This window comes from Myodes glareolus, chromosome 25 (assembly GCF_982192425.1).
Source record: "Myodes glareolus chromosome 25, mMyoGla1.1, whole genome shotgun sequence".
NCBI classification, from domain to species: Eukaryota; Metazoa; Chordata; class Mammalia; order Rodentia; family Cricetidae; genus Myodes; species Myodes glareolus.
In genome coordinates this window covers 32,973,832-32,993,998 of record NC_142050.1, presented here as the reverse complement: position 1 = coordinate 32,993,998, position 20,167 = coordinate 32,973,832, and the positions used below count along the sequence as shown (strand labels likewise).

General features: G+C 48.7%; 1 protein-coding gene across 2 annotated transcripts; it reads right to left on the bottom strand.

The window, feature by feature from the left end:
- Nucleotides 1–1,674: 1,674 nt before the first annotated feature.
- Stra8 (stimulated by retinoic acid 8) lies at nucleotides 1,675–18,813 on the bottom strand. Of its 2 annotated transcripts, none has more exons than XM_085683652.2 (9): nucleotides 18,667–18,813; nucleotides 12,675–12,872; nucleotides 11,716–11,791; nucleotides 11,216–11,300; nucleotides 8,781–8,966; nucleotides 7,744–8,029; nucleotides 6,624–6,697; nucleotides 4,441–4,552; nucleotides 1,675–1,918 (listed from the first exon to the last, which is right to left on the bottom strand). In XM_085683652.2, exons 2-9 carry the CDS (start codon nucleotides 12,864–12,866, stop codon nucleotides 1,844–1,846), a joined length of 1,086 nt encoding a protein of 361 aa, XP_085539778.2. In that variant the 5' UTR covers nucleotides 12,867–12,872; nucleotides 18,667–18,813; the 3' UTR covers nucleotides 1,675–1,843. The 2 variants fall into 2 exon arrangements, with proteins under 2 accessions (XP_085539778.2, XP_085539777.2); XM_085683651.2 differs by having other exon boundaries at nucleotides 8,781–8,981; nucleotides 18,667–18,810.
- Nucleotides 18,814–20,167: the final 1,354 nt, after the last annotated feature.

Sequence of the window (20,167 nt, the reverse complement as noted above, 5' to 3'; positions counted from 1 at the left end):
ATAGAGTAGAATGGTGTTTGGAGAATCAGAAATTTTGCCTGGAGAGCGCAGCATGAGCTAATGGTGGCTAATGCATTCAGACCAGCTGGTCCCACAGCCCACAGCCATCAGCCATGTGACTGATCCTTAGCTTAATCTCTCTCCCCTCATGCCAGGCCTCTCCACCCAACTAAGAGGTCGCCAGGGAGGAAGCAATATGAGACACAGTCAATCAATCCTAGTTACGTAACATCTGGCAGGGTCCATGAGAGAGGGCGGGGGCACAGAGAGAGACTGGGGTTGGTGACAGTGGGGACATCATTCCAGCCCATGGCTCCGAAGACAAGGTATAACCCAACATCCATGTTTACTGTGCTTCTGGCATGTTCTGCTCCAGGAAGTCACAGTTATGACTACAGAGGATGAAGGCAGGGGCTGGTACAGTGAGCGAGGGGCCGGCCAGAGAGGTGCATGTTGCTTAGGGTCATGGCAGCAGGCTCCTCTGGGGATATTCATGGCTTCTTTTCTACATGCTAGTCTACTCTGGGTTTGCTGAGTGACTGGGGTAGTAGCTAAGTGCCTCCTCTTTTATTTCCAACATGAAGCAGACCACCAATGAGCACAAAGCCCCTGGCTGCCTAGTTCTGGAAAGCTGCCCCACCCCCATCTGCCCCTTTAGTTCGGTCATTTATAAGCTATGAAGTGTCGGGCAAAGTTCTAATCCTTGTACACCCCAGTAGGGTTCTTCAAAGGCTCTATGGTAATCCAGGAACTTGGAGGCATCCTAGGAGGGCGTCTGTCAGGATCATGGGAGACTGAGATGAACCGCAAAGTGCTTGGGAGGCCCAGTGGGAGGGCTATGGTTACTGGAACTCACAAACTGTAAAGGGCCAAGCAAGCCCTTCCCCTCTGCATACTCAGTCTGTTAGTCAAGCATGCCAGAGAGATAGAACAACTGGGCATGCACAGCTGTGCAGACGGGGAGAGAGATTCACCTTCACCAGTGGGTTCATGTGATCACGGAGGACAATTCCAACATTCACTATGGGGGCAGCGAGGGAGGAAGTGATGCCATGGAGGTCCCCCTTCCTTTCAAGAGGTCAGTCCTTGGTTATGAATGCATTATGGAGCATGACCGGTCATACTCAAAGTCTACGGATTTAAACGGCCGTCTCATAAAAAAAATAAATTCATAGAAACATCCAGAATGATATATGACCAAATATAGGGTACCATAGCCTGGTCAAGTTGACCCAGAATTCCCTCTCACTTCTCGTGTGGAAGCCCAGGGGTATACACGGTTCCCGGAACCTCGCCCCCAAGTACTGATGACGCTGGCTGTCTTTGCAGCACCCAGCCAGTGGCCTGAAGCAGGAGCAGCAGATGTACTGGGTTCTGCTCTATGGCTCTGAAGTGTAGGGTTGAGTCCAGCACTGTTCCCAGCCTTCTAGAGCACATAAGAACTCTGGAGAACCCACCACAGCAACATCCTGAGCCCAGAACATGCTGAGAGGACTTGCTATTGCATCACCCACAGGGGAAAATCCTGCCTACAGCCTTCTAGAAAAACTCATGTCCTGGGCCTTGGCTACACATGGTATCTCCCCCTCCATCCCTGAGCAGGGACCTAGTGGGTGTGTGTCCTGCAACAGACCAGCCCCTGATAGTCAATAAGCCCCAAAGACCAACGCAAGGTTATGCTTCTCGTAACATTTTATAATAACCAGAAACTAAGAACATCAACAAGGCGTCTGGAAACAGCTTCTCCTGAAGAGCCTTGGAAGACAAGGAGGTGTCGTCTAGGTACTAGCAATCAAACTTGGAAAGCACCCCCTCTGTCATCCTTCTTCCCAGCCCTTCTGCATTACAGATCCTCATCATCAAAGGTCTCCAGGCACTTGAGCAGCATCAAGTCATCATCGGCGAGAGGGTCCGGTTCCTGCAAGTCAGCAAACGAGAGGCTGGAAGTTAGGACCAACCCGTTTCCAGGAGGCGAGAAAGTCTCAGCATCCTGGGTGTGCTCAACACTCCCATCTACCACCTTTCACCAGAGGCTTCAGGCAGGGTAGTTCAAGGCAGCATTCTTGACTTCCAGGAAGGACAGAGAAGAATTGTCTTCTGCTCCATGCTTGGGATTTCCAGGCACCCATACGAGAGGGAAAATCTTAAAGCTTTACCTAAATACCCATGACAGAACATGGTGACCTACAACATGCTGCACCCTCCAATGGACCACGTGGCTGACTTTAAAGAAAGGATCATGATGGTCCTTTATCTGTGGTACGGACTATGAGGAAAAGAGCTAAGGCCAAGCCCTGCACATCCGGGTAATTGTGTTCGAAAGAACACGTAACTATCCACGGACCGCCTTGGAACGGGTCGTTTAGGAAACTGGTCATGGCAGCTGCCTCTGGGGAAAAGCATGGGAAAGTAGGCGCGAACAATGGCAGGAGAGAGATTAAGATTTAGTTGGATATCTTTTGATAAATTTTGGATTTTTACCATGTAGATATGGTACCTATTATGAAAAATAAACACTTAAAAATCAGTCCTGGGGTTTTTGATTTCCTTCTCTCTGCCAAGCAGAAAACAACACCTGCTGTCTGCAGGGTTGATCCTTATGGATCCTAATACCAGCCAAGCCTCTAAGGAGAGTAGGCCTGGTCAGGTGATACCCAGATGTGGGGTTTGGGCTCTGCAAACCCCTAGCCCCACCCCCGCTTTGGAGAACACAGAACCCGAGCACTGTTAGAACCGCCAGAAGTTGGAGCAAAGCATAGGAAGCCTCTTCACCAGAGCTTCCGGAAGCAACCCAGCCCTGCTAAGGCTTCATTTCAGACTCTGGCCGCCAGAACTACGGCATGAATCTCTGCTGTTTTATGTCAGTATTTAGAGAATGATGTGGGATGCTAACGGAGCTTCGCTCACACCCTCCCACGAAGGCGGCAGGGGCAGCAGAGCACTGGAGGTGCGACTTGGGAGAGAACTAAACTTCCCTTTCCACACCTGCCCTTCTATCCACAAGGCTTCCTGCATAGCCACTTTCAGAGCACAGCTTCCGAGGTCCCATCCTCATAGCGCTGGACAAGGATCCGGTGGCACCAGGAATCTGGATGGCTAATGGGACCCCAAGGTGATTCCCGGGGAGGGGTAAAGTTCAAGCACTCTGCCTAGCGTGGACTCCTAACCTCTGTTCTCTGTCTCTGCCATGTCTGTTTGCAAACTCTTGGTCAAATGTACTAATTTAACGACATCCAACAGAGAGAGCAGGGCCGTGGCTACGAGGAGCCCTCAGGGACTGGTGGGAAGCAGAGAGTGGACTGCAGGGGCAGCTACTGACCCTGTGGGGGTTCAGAGTGGTGTGAGCAGGGAGAAACGGGGAGCCGGTGAGAAGTGGGCCAAAGGTCACCTCAGTGTACCGAAATGGTGCCCTCGCCGCAAATGCTTGAACCGTCAGGTTACTATTCTAGATAAACAGTTCTATCCTGCTTGTTTAGCCAAGAAAAACCACGACTGTGCATCTGAAAGGGCCTGTCCCCTGGTGGTGTAGTCACAAACTTCCTCCCCCACGAGAGTCTCAGGAATGGCCTCCTAACCAAGACTCCCGTGACTTCTGTCAGCATCAGGTATTCTGTCAGCTTTCAGGAGAGAAGTCAGGCTTCCAAAACTGATCCGGAATACTACTGCAGTCACAGGAGACTAAGAATTTACACAGGACTTATCAGTGACTGCCGGGAGCCAGCCCTTGGGAGCCGGCCTCACTTCAAAGGACTCCTGTGCAGATCTGTGCTGTGTGTTACATTTGTTTATGCCATGGAATATTTGTTTAATGACACAAAGATGTGTTGCATTCTTTTATGGCGCATGTGTGCAACTCTGTGAAGTTGTGTTACTGTGCCTGTCTAGAACATCTGATTGGTCTAATTAACAGCTGAACGGCCAATAGTGAGGCAGGAGAAAGGATAGGCGGGGCTGCCAGGCAGAGAGAAGAAATAGGCCAGCCACCCAGTCACACAGCCAGACCCAGAGTAAGAAAGAAGTAAAGAAAGACAATACAGGAATAGAGAGATAAACGCCCAGAGGCAAAAAGTAGGTGAGGTAATTTAAGAAAAGCTGGCTAGAAACAAGCCAAGCTAAGGTCAGGAATTCATAAGTAAGAATAAGCCTCCATGTGATTATTTGGGTGCTGGGTGGTGTCCCCCAAAGAACGAAGAGTAAAATTAAATTAAATAAAGAACCAATTACAGAAATTCCTCTGCCTCTTCCTTCAGTGCCCTGGTGTCCTCTACTGCACGGGAGACACTGGACTGAAGTCAAACAACCTTTGAGCAAAACAGAGAGCCCGAAAGCCCCCTGGGGTGACTGGAGTCACGGTGGGATAGAGTGCCCTCCCTGCTAAAGGACATTTTTTTCCATTTAAAGGTGTCGGGCAGAGGTCCCGCTGCCCCAGCTCCGTCTTACCTGGTTCACTGGAGTGTTAGGGCAGCAAAGGCTTTTAAAAAACTCGATGATCTGCAAGTAGAGCTGGAATTTCTCCTCTGGATTTTCTGGGTTGCAGTTGGGAAACACAGAGCTGACAGCAGAAGAAACAGAAACCATGTAGAATCCTAACCTTTCACCCAGGCCCTAAAGACCGGCTCTCTGTGCAAGCGCCACGCACCCGGATGAATTCTCAAGTAGGCCAGGGCTGTCCCTGGAAAGTGTGCATCGCCTCACTGAAAGGCCTCATCCGGAAGGCCTGGACAGTGACTACGGCAAGCCTGCTACTTGTGTCTGTCTCAATGTGGTGTTCTAAGCTGTGACCTCCTGAGTGAAGAAAAGAGAGCCCTTCTTGCTCTCGGTCCCCTGCAGCATAGCTCGGGGTGTTTGTAGTGTGAGCTCAGCCAGGGAATGGTTCCCACGGTGCTTTTCCCATGGTTCTCGCCTTTGAGCAAACAGTAGTTCTATTTAGTGGCTTGTTCCTCTCTAGCTTTAGGATCGGCTATTTGCAACTGGTGTCTGTAGGCTGAGTATCATAGGACAGATCTGCCCACACTTCTTCCTGGAAGGATGATCCAGTTAGCCCAGGGATCTTTTTCTATGGAAGGCAGGAGAAGACATTTTAATAGATGGATTGTTGTCCTTTTTAATGCCTTTTCAGTGGAATGAGGCTTTCCTAACACTGCTTGAAAAGTGTAATCTGGCAACTTCTTGACAACGTTGTCTTTACAGCCTAATCCCAGTGCAGAAGTGGGAATGTCGGGTTCTGCAAAACTGCTCCTCCATGGGGCTGGAGATACGGCTCAGTGGTTAAGAGCACTGACTGCTCTTCCAGAGGACCCGGGTTCAATTCCCAGCACCCACATGGCAGCTCACAACTGTCTGAAGATCCAGTTGCAGGGGATCTGACACATTCACACCAATGCACATAAAATAAAGTTAAATAAACCAGAAAAATATTTTTTTTTAAAAAAATGCTCCTCCATGCATTGGTGGGAAGAGCTCACATTGCACTGCTGCCAGGCAACCCCCAAGTTTGGTGAGGCCTGGATGAGAGAGGCGGAATGGAGGAGCTAAGGTGGGTGTTCAGGCAGCCTGAAGCTCTGCTGGAAGCCACCCAGGCCATAGCTTCCAGAACTCCTTGCAGCCCAGGCTGCCTCTGGGAAGACCGTTCACTCTGATCATAAGGATGTGGCTGTCCCTCAGTCCCATGGCAAAAACATACATTGCCAGGAGTATTTTAGTCAAGACCATAGCTTCTCTAGCAGCAGCTGCAGAGGCTCTATTCTGGACGGTCTCACTCTGGGGAAAGGCCCCCTTGGTACAGATGGAGCCAAGATACTTCTGGCTTTCAATCTTTCCAGATTCCGTTTGACATCTTCTCACCATGGTGCCGTCACCCTTGCCTCTCCTCTTCCTGTTTCTCCCAGTACCCCCTCTTTGTACAGCTTGGGGATCCCTTCAACTCAAAGTTAATTCCTAAGTTGGCCCCTGTTCTCTGTGTCCCATTTCTGGCAGATTGACTGCCACCCCCTTCCTCATAGACCAAAGGTCAGCATTCCTTCCCACCCTCCCAGACTTACATTCTGATACCCAACCCGCACAATGATGGAAGGGTCTCAGGACTCTTGTAAAAGAGGCCCTAGAGAGATCTGTTTACACAGAGAAGGTGATATCTACAGGAACTGGCCCTCTCCAGACAACATCTCGGCCTTGACCTTGAAGTCCAACCTCCAGAGCCCTGACAATAGGAGTCAGTTGTTTCTAAGGTGTGCTGTGAAGGGATGGGCCAGTAATGGGGCCGTGGCTGCCCAGAGCAGGCATAAGTAGACCCAAGACACACGGGGAAACTAGACAAGGGAGACACAGGCTCTTAGAGCCCTGAGCAGACAACTGTGCCAGTTCCAGGTCAGGGGTGATACATTTCCTCCTCTGGGGGTTATGTGTCTATCTGCGGAATGCAGAAGAGTAACTGCAAACACCTTAAGAATGGGGTACTCGTGCACACACACACACACACACACACTCACACTCACGCTAGCACAGTCTCACACCTATATGCACGCTCACACAACTTCACGTATGTACACACGCACACCACACACTCACCCAGAGGTACTCTCACATGTTCACACATCTATACTTTCCCAGGCCACCTTCCTCACCTGATGTTAGGCATGTGCTGATCCTCGCTGCTGTCCAGGAAACTTGCCACATCAAAAGCATCTTCAAAAAGGATCTGAAAGAAAGGACAATGGCACAAAAAGGGCAAGATGCTAACAGCGCAGGTGTAGAGCTGCTGCAAGAATTACATATGTATGTATGCATGTATGTATATATGTATGTATGTATGCATGCATGCATGGGAAACTCAAATACTTCATGGCATTAAAGACTGTCTGCTTCATAAAAGAATGTCATGGACATTGTAGGAGTTCTGAACCAGGAAGAGGTGGGTTAAGAATCATCCAGTAACCATCCTGCCGGAGATGCTCATTGCTGACACACTGAACTATTTCTCTGCAGTAAATTCCTTCACTGTGTGATAAGATAAAATTACGATTAATAACGTAAGAGTACATTTCCAATGTAAACTCTCGTTGTTTATAAAGCTTTCAGTTCTGCTTTTTCTGAATTTGTGTCCAAACAGAATACCAAGTGTCCAAACAAATGTTATTTCCACTTCAGCTTGGGAGACTTAGCAAATAAAAACACAGGCTGCTGAGGTAAATTTGAATAACAGATTAGAAGACTTAATACTTATTTGGCACAAGAAGGTTCCAAACATGGCAGGAAAAACGCTTGAATTACAAGTGTGATTGGACCTGCCTCCTTTCTCTCTGGCACCCACTTATACTGGCAGTCACCCTGAGGGGACAAGAAGGGTTTGCTGGCCCTGATTGGGTAGGTGCTGGCAGGTCTGCCTGGGGCTCTCACCCGTACCCGGTATATGCTATTCTTTCCCAGAGGGTGAGCATCGTCTCTACAGTCTTTCCCAATTTGCCCCTGTGGGACACAGGCCTTTGAGAGTTTGGCCAGCCAGTACTGGACACTCTTGGTGTCTTTCCTGACATCCCTGCTGTCATGTCAAAGGCAATCTGGAACGGGGCCATGGAAGAGCCCTGTGTGGACCAGTTTTATGTTCCTCCCCGACCCCCTGATCCGAGATAGAGAGCCCAGAGAGTTAGCGCCCAGCTAACCTCACAGAACCACAGGCCACTCGCTGTCCTCACACAGACAAAGCCCTCTCAGGGGTCCTCAGGACCGCCCCACAGCCCTAATCACCTCCTCCTGGGTGGACTCCAGTGAGCAGCTAGCCCCTTGGCTGTCCACCCCGCTGTCCTTCACACTGTCCTCCGCACAGGCCAGCTCCAGACAGGCCTCTGTGAGGTCTGAGAAGCTCCTGTTCTGCTGCTCCCACGCCTGCAGGAGACTGGCCTTCTTCTCCTCAGAGAGAGTCTGCCACAGGTGGGAGATGGCCGCAGAGACGATGGGGAGGGTCACTTCCTGGGGGGAGATGATGCTGTTCATGGTCAGGAGGTCCATCGTCTGCTTGTAAAAGTTGAGGTACCTGGAACAGAAGCGGGGTGTCCCTCAGACCTGTAGCCGGCTCCTTATGACCAGGCCACACACCGCACAGTCATGGCTGCCATTCCTTGGTTTTGTCTCTACCTTCCCTGGCCCCCAGAATGCAGAAGTCATCTCGAGGGCCATGGAGGACACAGATTTATGTTTCTCCCTTTCCTTCTTCTAAGATTCCTGGCTGCATCAGCTCCCCTCACTATGGAACATTCTGAGGCTATGAAGTAGCTGGCCTGCTACACTCCTCCTTTAATTTTTGGGCTCGAGGGACTCAGCTATGGAGTGAACTTCCTTGTTACCAGTCCATGCCTCTGGAAGCCAACATGGTGGCTGGAGGGTCTTAACTCTGTGGAGGAGGCATTTGAAGTGTGAGCCAGCGCAGATGTGGCCTGGTCCTCCACCTTTAAAAGGAGACTTCTGAGGTGTGTATGTGGTAGAAAGAGGGGTGAACACTAGAAAGTACTGTCAGCAGCACTCCTTCCCACGGACCCCAAATAAACACCCATTCTAAATAGAAGCAGTGGTTTTGTTATACAAACGTCACTTTAACAGTGTTTGCCAAGCCCCTTAGCTACTCTCCGTTGGGGCGCTTCCCACATGGAGCGCCTGTAGTTTGGTGATTTGGGACCTGGGTCTGAATCATGCATGCTTGGAGGCCACCACAAGGGCCGGCTGGAGTCTGTCCCCTTCCCCACAGAATCCCCCTGTGTGAGTAAACCATCCCACCCCGTTGCACACACCGTTCAAATTCCAGGAGATCTGGCAGCAGAGAGGCAGAGGGCTGTGAGAGATCAACCTTTTTCTCCTCTTCTTCCTCCTCTTCCTGTCTCCCTTCCTCCTCTCTCTCTTCATCATGCCCTCCTTCCTCAGCATTCTTCCCAGCAGCCTCGGTGGGGAACCAGGGAGGGGAGCTGTTCTGAGGAAAACTATTGAGGAATACACTGGGGAAGAATACAAAGTCAAGAGAGGGCTGGGCAAACACCGCCAGTGAGGCTACTAACTGTATAAGCCAACTACATAGATGACAATCAAGTAACCCTCGGGAAGACAAGGTGGCAGACGCATCATTTGAAATTCAGTCAATTTACCATCGCCACAGGCTCCAGAGGGAAAACCCAAGGGCTTATCTCATTCCTCTGCGAACAAGAAGGTGATAAAGCCTGCATGGAGGGAGATTGGAGGTGATTTCTTTCTTCTTGACACATTTTTTAAGGCCTTTATATGGTGTAATTTGATTTGTAATAAATTTTCCACTGGTCTATAATAGAGCGAGTATTTGATATCATATTGTTAATTTAATTAGTATTAAATATTAATTTAGTCAAGAATATATATTTAGTAATTATTTCCCACAGGCTATAATACACATTCATTGTTAAAAATTTGGAAAATAGAACTGGAGAGATGACTCAGTGCTTAAGCGCACTGGTTGCTCTTCCAAAGGAGCCAGGTTCAATTCTCAGCACCCACATGGCTGTTCATAACCATCTATAACTCCAGTCCTGGGGATCGAACACCCAGTCTCCAGGCGTACTGCACACACACGGGCATACGTGCAGGTAAAATACCCATACATATAAAGTAAAAATAAAAGAAAACAATTTTGACTTCAAAAAATAAAATAAAACTTTGGAAACCAGAGGAAAAAGTACAGAGAAGGAAGTCAGAGTTCTAAGCGTCCACCCTAAAAAGCAAGCAAGCAAACAAAACTCCTGAATACCAGTATCCCTTCATGCAGGCAGAACTTGGTAGGCTGTACCAAGTAGCTTGTAGCCCTCTCTGGGATGGGTAACCACGGCTTGCACTCTGGGTCTCGTCAGAGGTCAACCTGGACATATACCATGCCATTGGAGATGGACATGCCACGGGGCGATGGGCATAACAGGAGCCTGACGGTTGCCCCTCAAGTCCAAGATGTAGTCAGAGCCACTCTGGAGCCCGTGGGTTCCGTGCCCAGGAAGGGGCATTTGCCATGTTTTGACAGCAATGCAGAGCAGAGACTGTACGTCCACACCGTGCATGGCAAGCAAGGCAGCGAGAAATTCAAATGGAAAACCTGACTTCTCTTATGCTTTGGATACCAAGTTCCCCTCCCTCTTTTCCCCAAAACTCTCATGTGTGGAGGGCTTGGTCTCTGTTGGTGATATGGTTTTGGGAGTCTTGGAAACATCAGATTGTAAGGCCTAGCTAGAGGAAGTAGCACTGGGGTGGGGCTTTGAGGGTATCCTGTCCCTGGCCCCTTCTTCTCTCTCTCTCTCTCTCTCTCTCTCTGCTCCCTGTCTTCTGGGAGGTGAACAGTCCTCCCCTTCCACACATTCCTGTTCAGGCTCACAGGGCCAAGCAACCATGGACTGAACTGTCTGGAACTGTGAGCACAAGAAACACTTCCTTCTCTGAACTGTCTGTCGTCTCGGGGATCTGAGTCACAGTGATGAGGAAGGTAACTAACTAACAATGGAGCCAAAGCGGGACAAAGACATTCCTCAAGACAGTCTCTCTGCTCAAGCTTGGCTGTGACACCAGCCGAGACCCTTCCACATCTTTAACACATGTCTTTCCCCTAGGGCACCAGGGCTGCTCTGGCTCTACAAAGTCTAATTTGGCTTGTATTTTCGTGAGATTTGAAAAGCATTGGTATTTTTCTATAAATAAAGCTATTAGTTTATATATTATATATTAGCTTGTATTTTCATACGATTTAAAAAGGATTGGTGTGTGTGTGTGTGTGTGTGTATATATATATATATATATATATATATATATATATATATATATATATATATATAAAATCACACACCTCTACACACAAACATCAAGGTACATGGATAAACTCCATGATGTCACATCTCTAAAGTAGTGTGGAAAATTATCAATACCAGATGGGTGGCTAGCCTTCAGGGTTAACGTGACCTTTCTTTGAGAGGTGAGATGATACAGTTTCATGCTTTTCTGTATTTTTCTGATTTCTGTAATAAGCATGAGTCACTTAGGAAGAGTATCCATGCCATGCTATTAAGATAAAGGAGCACAGAGTTGTCCCCAGAATGAGACAGCTCTAAGTGGGTGAGCCCGCAGCCCCGATGGCCTCGCTTACTGTAAGCCGCTGTTCCTCAGCATCGAAGGCTTCCAGAGAAAGACAACAGGCTCCCTCCTCCTGGTGCCTGCCAGGTCTTACCTGTCATTCTCTGAGTACATTCTGGCATATTCTTCCTTGACCTCCTCTAAGCTGTTGGCATTCCCATCCTCCAGGTTGAAGGAGCCTATGAGGGAGGTGAGGGCCAGAGTCATAAAGGGAAAAACCAGACCCTTTGGGTCTCTCCTGCCTGTCTGGTTCAGGGAGCCTCAGGAGGGGGCAAGGAAAACCTTGACCCTCCCAGGTTTAAAGAGTACAGTCATTTTCCACTTCTCCTCCAAGACATGAGGGGAGAGCTCAGGTCAGTACTGGTCACTAAAGCTGAGGTCAGGGGGCCTTCAGCAGTGTCGTGTTAGGGAACTCATCAAACCCACACAGCCTGGGGACCCTTGCCCATGTTGCTAGGGTGCGAGTTCCCTGGGATGGGGGCCACTTATGATCCGCCATTGCCCCTAACAGGAGTCTGCCAATGCTGTGAAACACAGGCTCTGCCTTCGATGGGAAACCCGAACCAGCCTTCTCTCGGGAGAGGGCTCTCTTGCCTTTGAGCTTCAGCAAATTATCCAGGGTTTGTTCCAGCTCTTGGATATGAACCTTCGTCTTATTCAGTACCTGCCACTGAGGACACAGACACTGTTGAGAAGACAGCTTTTCAGCGCTACAGGGACTATTTTTCTTTTCTGGGTTCAGGAAACCCCTTCTCGGTCTGAGGCCACACCCCCTCATTGCAAAGTCCCACCCTTGGCCTTGTCTGTCCAGTGGAGAGGAGGTTTGTCCTGCTGCACAGAAGGCATCGAGATGTGTTTGTATTCTAGAAAGGGGTGCTCACTGGAATACCACAGTCTCTGGAGACAAACCGTGTTTAGAAAGCACCTGCCGTGGCTGCGGAGGCTGCTTGCAGGTGGGATACAGGAAAGGAGGCTCAGCAGGGTCAGCCTCAGGCTTGCACAAAGGCCCACTGGACTTCTGCCCAAGTTGTGACCATGCGCAACTCAGTATCCTTCCCTCAAAATGTGCATTTGTTAAATGCATATACGTCATATAGCTAGGCGTGGTGGCCTATGCCTATAATCCCAGAACTCAGTAAGTAGTCAGGAGCAGATCAGGAGCTCAAGGTCAGTTGAATAATGAGTTCAAGGCCAGCTTAGGATACAAGAGACCCTGTTTCGAAAAAAGGGGGAACAAATAAAATAATTAAACACCTTTTTATGTCATCAAAGCATATTTCACGTGATCTAAAAATAGCAAATGTTCTGTGAATTGGAACTCAGAAGTTTACTCTTCCTTCCCTTCCCACGAACATGAGACGCAAACTTACCACATGTCTCCCCCGGACCCCTAATGTCCCCTTTTATGTCAGGCTGCTCTGCGGCTGGTAGAGAACCGTGTCTTTGTGCCAGTTTGCTTCGGGGCAGCGGGGCGGGCAGCTCGAGGCCAGCTCTTGCCTCACTCGGCAGTCCCCTGTGGAGGAATGTTTCCCACATCCGTAGGGCCCCCGTACCTTTGAGGCTGTGGGATCAGACGGAGAGTAAACGGCCTTCCTCAGGTTGTTGAAGAGCCCTGTCAGGGTGGCTCGATGGCGGGCCTGGGACAGGCGTCTGCGGGCCACCCGAGACTCAAGTTGCTGCAGCTCTTCCGCTGGCTGGGGTGCCCCTTCATCACTGGGATGGTTGCCTTCTCCAGGGGTGGCCATTATAATCTACAACACAGCATACCCCTTTTAGCACTGCATATTAAAGATACAACATTGAGGAAGACAGACGGACAGAAAGAAGGCAGCTCTCAAGGCCGCGGATATACCAACGAGCCCTACACAACAAGTCACAGGTGAACCCCACGTCTCCAATGAAACATGACTCCTCAAACCACAAAGCATTGATGGTGGACTTGCAGTTGAGGGACACTGGGGCTCACCCCTGCAAGATGCCAGCACATCACAGGGACTCACAGACATTCATTTCCGCAGCCAAAATTACACCTGAACCCTGAGAGCTTGTCCTTCCCAGTCTGTCCAAAGCTGGATGGACGTGGGGTCCACACTGTGTGATCATTCCAACCTTAAGAATGGCCCTTCTTTGGTATGGGAAGTAGTTACAAACGGAAATAAAAAATAAAGAAACGCCATCAAAATGTCCGCTGTGGATCTGTGGACTTTCACGCGTGTGTATTATACTTCAGGAAGAAAGAGGAGCCATAAATACTCTATTGTTTATGAAGGCCAGCAATTACGGGGCACTTCCCAGGGGAGCAGGCACGGCCTAGCCATGTCCTGCTTCTGTTACTTTGTAAAGATGACCATTGTATTGACATTTGTCACAGAGGAGTCTACAGAGCAGGAGTCTTCCTGTGGTGAGATGCTGCTGAGACTGATATTTAAGATTTTTTTTCTTCTTTTTCCAAGATGTTTTCATATAGTCCAAGCTGATCTCAAACTTGCGATGTAGCTGAAGATCCCCTTGAACCCCAATCCTCCGGCCTCTGCCTCCCTGACGCTAAGATTACAGGTGTGCACCATAGCCCAGTGTTATCAGTGCTGAGGACAGATCCCAGGGCTTCCTGAATCTAGACCAGCATCCGACTAATGGAGTCATACCCCCAGTCCTGGTATAGAAGTTTTAAGGAGAGGCAAGGCCAAAGGCCTCTTACTTGGGCACTATCCGTTTCACCAAAGGAGGCTCACCCTTACGCAGAGAGCTCCTCCCCGTCGCTCTCTGACAGAGGGGCTTCATCTTCTTTCCCTCTAAGCAGTAGCGCTCAGTGTTGCCTGCTAGGTTCCGCTGGGTCCACACTCCTGAGCTCAGTGCTTCAGGACAGGGAGTTCATGACACTGTAAAGAGTCTGACCAACTTTATCACATGACAGTCATTCGGAGATTCAGACCAATAGACTCAGGCTGAAGCTCAGCTACAATTGTAACCAGAGGTATGGCCTTAAAGAGGTGACTGGTTACCCAATCTGTGACATTCCCTTATAGCGTCAAAGAGTCGAAGCCATAGAGGAGAGGCTAGTGGGAGACACTTAAAGTTAATGCTACTAGAACCTTCCCAGGATTTTACAGTGTCTGATAGTCACAGCCAAACCCTCTTGACTTGTAGGGAATCCGAAGCTTTTCTAATGCAGTGCCAATGGCCGTGAGTTGGTTTCCTCTAAGGCGCATACAGATACACATAAAACCTTCTCTTCTAAACACGCTTGCAGGTGAGAAGGTGTGTTAAGAAGTCTGCTCTCCGCAGAGTGAGGAGACAGAAAAGGAGAGAGTGTCCAGCCTGGAATTCCAGCACCAGGAACAGCAAATCAGCTTGTAATACTCTGAAAACATCCAGAATTTTCCAAAGATCAATTCTTCTGACTACCCCACCCCACCCTGGCCGACGAGATTCTGGCTGGCCCAGAACTCTCTTCCTGTCTCTGCCTCCCGAGTGCTCGCATTACAGATACACACCAGCATCCCTGGCTCCCTTCGGTTCTTTGACAGAAGAAATTGTTCCTATTCTGCCCTGTCATTTTTCCACCTATAACACTACCCAACTCCACCCTCAGCCCTGGTCTCTACCCATCCAGAGCTGCCTTGTTCTTCAAGGCCTACTTTAAATCTTAATTCCTCCGAGGAGCTTGGTGGTCTGCCACACTGGCTTCCAAATGAATCTTGTTTTCCCAGCGTGTCAATGGGACCCTCGGTGAGGCCCCGTCTCTCAAGTGTTGGAGGAATCCTCCCACGCATATGGCGGAATGCAGCACCGTGGAGGCAGATATGGTTTGCTCCACCACCCCTTCCAGACAGAAGCAAAGAACGCTACTGAGCTGCTCACAAAGACAAACATCTCCCAGGCATGCGGAGGAGCAGATGCGATGGTTGAATAAGGCAAAGGAAAAGAAGATTAAGAGGAAAAAAATGGGATGAGAAGAAGGAGTTTTAATTTCACTTTTCTCAAACCATAAAGACTTGCTTGCATTCCAAGTCTTCACCATGCCACGAATTCAGTTCTTAGCAGAATTCAGTGAGATACCATCAATTAGAGATGGGCTAAGGAGCCCTTCAGAGTCAATACTGGACATCTGTTATCTAAGGACAGTAGAGGGAGATCACACAGGGGCAGGAAAACCCCATTCTTACTCAGGAGACTGGGCATGGCCAGGGGAGTGGTGTGTATGCACCTAAGATGACCCAGGATGGCAGGAACTCAGTGTGGGCAAAACAGTTTGCAGGATAACATTGGTTTTGTTGCTGCAGTAGGGATGGAGGGGGTTGCTTTGCTTTTGAGGTAAAGTCTCAAGATTGTAGCTAGTAAGTAAATGTTGTTACTATGCCTAACTGAAACTAGTTAGAATAATCCCAGGCAGACTGAAAGTCGGGGTTCCCATCTGTGATCCTTGGCAGGCGGCAGAAAGACTGCCAAGAATTCTAGGCCAGCCTGGACTACAAAGTGAGACTCTCATCTCAAAAACTCCCAAACTTGAATTGGCTACGCAGATCAATTGGTAGACGGCTTGCCTAGCATGCACAGAACATTGGCTTCCATCCCAAACCCCACAGAAACGTAAAACTAGGTAGGAGGCACTTGAGAAGCAGAGGCAGGGACATCAGGAATTCATCACCTTGACCTATGCGCCAACTCAAGGCTTCCTTCAGTGTCGCAAGACCATTTCAAACAAGGAAATAAACAGCCTTTCTCTCCAAACCAAACAAAACACAAGAAACAAACAAAAACCAAGCAATTGATGAATGAAAACAAAACAATATAAAGATGCCATGGAACTCATTTATTTTGTCTGATAACCTTTTTTAAAAAATCAATTAAAAAATGAATGCCAGGCTAGGCTTTGCCTAAAATAGGAGATAATAAAAAAGGAAAGAAAAAAAAAATCCAGGCGTGGATGACATGGAGCCATACTCAGAGAGAGTAGAGCCAATGTGTGTGCTGTATGGGGAAACACAGGTCAGATGTGGACATGTTTAGGCCCAAGTCATAATGCTTGCTCTCTATTCTCCAGTCATGTGACCAGGACGGGTCCAGAAGCTCTTTAGATCTTACTTTCTCTCGCTGTAACCAGGAGGTAAAAATTCCTTAACTACACCGCAGCCTGAACTCCCTCACGTTACTTGGTCATGGTCAGGAATCTGTGACTACGTGGAGCAAGAACAAGTGACACACTCATTCACACGCCAGTCAAGTGACACACTCATTCACACACCTGCAGGGAATGGGGTGTGTGAGCTAGCATGTCTTGAAGAATTCAGTGACCAAAAATGTCTACTGAGCACCTCCTGTGTTCCAAGCCCATTCATCCAGGCACCAAAGAATCTCCAGGCCTTTAAAAACGGCCTGAGTAGTAATATATTTTCCTCTCAAAAACTTACTGTTGAGTTTTACCACAGTGGTATAACTCAACTTGCCAGGCAGTTTTTCAGTAGAACAAAGCCAAATGGTGGCTTGATTGATAGCGTCTTCCAAAGGGGGAATTTTTGACAATTCAAACTGCCACGGCCATATTTCTTAAGACATCTCATTTATAAACCAAAGCACACTTTCTCTCTACTCTTTCTCCTCCTCCCCCACATTTTTCCGAATCTCCTTATGTAGCCCTAGATGACCTTGAACACAGTATCCTCCTACCTCAGCCTCCTGAGTGCTGAGATTACTGATGTAGCCCACCATGCCAAGGTTCAAAACACACTTTTTTGTTTTGCTTTGTTTTGTTTTGAGCCAGGGTTTCCTCTGTAGCGCTTTGGAGCCTGTCCTGGAACTAGCTCTTGTAGACCAGGTTGGTCTCAAACTCACAGAGATCCACCTGCCTCTGCCTATAGCCAAATATTTTCCTATACAAACTCCACTTAATACTAACTCAGAACTAACATTTCACCAAGTTTCCCAAGGCCAGATGTGGTGACACATGCCTGTCTCAATCAAACAAAAAAACTAATGAACAAGCCGCCAACTAAATTAAACTTACTAAATGAATTAATTTTTAAAAATTCCCTGGATTAAATAAAAATAAGTGTTCTCATTTTTCCAGGTTTCAGAAGAACTTTTGATTCTTTTTAAGCTTAAGTTTAAAATATCTCTAAAAAACATTTGCGTGTGAGCCTTTCTTTTTTTTTTTAAGATTTATTTTATTTTTTTTTTAATTTTGTATACAGTGTTCTGTCTGCATGTATACCTGCAGGCCAGAAGAGGGCACCAGATTTCATTACAGATGGTTGTGAGTCACCATGTGGTTGCTGGGAATTGAACTCAGGACCTCTGGAGGAACAACCAGTGCTCTTAACCTCTGAGCCATCTCTCCAGCCCGAGCATGAGCCTTTCTTAATTAGCAAACTGAAGGTGCAATATGCTGGATAATATATTTGGGTTTCCTTTGATTTCCTATGCCCATTTGATTGTGTAAAAGAAAAAACCAGCATCACTATCAAATATGAAGGAGTTGAGGTGATATACAATCTATATATAGGAGTCACAGACCTAAGCTCTGGGAGTCGCTGGTGACCCACATACATCCTATAGAACTCTTGATTGACAAACACACATGCTCTAGGAATCATGGGAGAAACACACACACACACAGACACACAGACTCTAGGAATCGGGGATGGCACAGACGTACATCTTTCAGGAGTCGCGGGTGACCACACATGCTCTAGGAGTAGGGGATGGCACACACATACATCCTCTAGAGGTCGCGGGTGGCAAACAGGCTGTAGGAGTTGGGGGGTGGCACACACGTACATCCTCTAGGGGTCGCGGGTGGCGAACACACAGGCTGTAGGAGTCGGGGTTGGCACACACACATATCCCCTAGGGGTCGTGAGTGGCAAACACACAGGCTGTAGGAGTCGGGGATGGCACACACGTACATCCTCTAGGGGTCGCAGGTGACCGACATGCTCTGGGAGTCGCGGGTTTCACACATACACGCTGTAGATGTCACGGGTGGCACATACACATACTGTAGGTGTCAGGGATGACACACACGTTCTAGGAGTCATGGTAACACACGCATACATGCCCTAGGAGTCACGGGTGACACACATGCTGTAGGAGTCATGGGTAACACACATACATACTCTAGAAGTCACGGGTGACAAACACACACGTGCTCATTTGAACACAGATTAAAAATCCCCCGGCACGGCTACCCTTCATTATATCAGTTCGTGTGTTCCTCGAGCACCAACTCCCACTCTCACGACACGAGGTTACTCACCCTTAGGAAGGCCGCTATGGTGCACCGTGCATGGCTGCACCCTCGCTGCTTTGGAATACGCAGCAGAAAGTCTCAATATATCAGTTCATGCAATCACGAGCATCCACTCCCACCCTCACGACACGAGAGGTCAGAGGTTACTTACCCCTAGGAAGGCCACTATGGTGCACCGTGCATGGCTGCACCCTCGCCACGGTGGAGCACGCAGCAGGAAGTCTCAATATATCCGTTCATGCATTCATGAGCACCCACTCCCACCCTCACGACACGAGATGTCAGAGGTTACTCACACTTAGAAAGGCCACTACGGTGCACCCACGGTGCACCGTGCACTGCTGCACCCTCGACGCTTGTGGAACACGAAGGAAGTTTCTCGAAGCCCTGACAGGTCAGTCACTCTCGACTGCCCGCAGCAGAGTGTGAAGAGAGGCTTTTGCCTCAGGCAGAAAACTGGCCTGGTACCCCAGGCTGGGGACCAATCACAGCCCTGTCACTACCCCCACAACCAATGGGGATGCGTGGCGGCGGGCCAATGGGAGCACGGGCACTGGTCGAGACACTGTAACAAGTTGCCAGAGGTTGCAAGAGGATGTGGAAGGAGCGAGCTGACCTTCTCACCTCATCTGGGCGGCAAACGCCATTTCTCACATTCCTCAACTGGGGCAATGAAGGAAAAGGAAGAAAAACGTGAAGATGCGAGGGGGAATAGGTCCAGAATAGGAGCGAGGAATGGAGGGATGATGGGTCTAAGATTGCGGAGAACCTTAAAGGTCAGATTAAAATGCAGAAAAGAAAAGAAAAGAAAGAGAGAGAGAGAGAGAGAGAGAGAGAGAGAGAGAGAGAGAGAGAATGAATGTGTTCAGTTGTTCGTGTAGCAAGTAACAGTTTTCCTTCAGCTTGGGAGCGTGAGGGGTTGGGGGCAGACAGCGACGGACCACTAATTTTCACCTCAAATACTGATGCACTGTTATCATTAAGCCTCTTTTTTCCTTTGTATTTGAAATATCTGTAATGGTCCCGACGCCTCCACGTCAGTCTGACACATTAAGAGCATCGCCACGCACTCATAGAGGGAAAAAAGCAGGTAAAATACCCTTGGAAGGTGAGAGGCTCAATCTATGAGTAGGACCAAGGGCGCCTCCTGCAGTCTGACCTGAGGTGAGCTGCTTCACCACCGCCCTCCACCCACGGGGGTCAAACAGAGGTCACTTGAAGTAGCAGAAGCAGCCGGGGCTTTGGTAGCCCCAGAAGTTGGGTTCCAGTCCAGGCTCTACTTCACAGTGACTGTGTTGGCTATAAAGGAGCTCCTCTCTAAAATACGCAGCAGAGTGTCTTAAATTTGACTCTGATGAGCCAGTGCTGTCTTTCAAAGGGTTTTGGCATATTGTATATTTTAAAGAGTAAAATGAAAATTGTCCACTGGGCAGCTGAGGCAGGAAAATTGCCTGAAGCTGGCAGCTAACCTGAGCTTGGAAATGAAGCTCTTGCTCCTGGCAGGAAACAGGGTTGGTACATAAGGTACAGGAGTAGGACCAATGGAGACCCTTTACCAGCCCCCTCCCCAACAAGTAGGGGTATGGTAAACTTGAGCCCTAGAAGGTATTGCAGCGAAATTGCCAGAATGATATGGAAAAAGGTGGTATGCAAAGGTCTAGCTGCAAGTCCTGCTATCAAGAGCTTGTTATATAAACTACATCCAAAAGGCAGCTGCTTCTTACACCCTAGGAGGCAAATTTAAAATGTATCAAGTTCTGCTTGGGTCATTACCCATCCCTTCTGACTCCCCCGCAG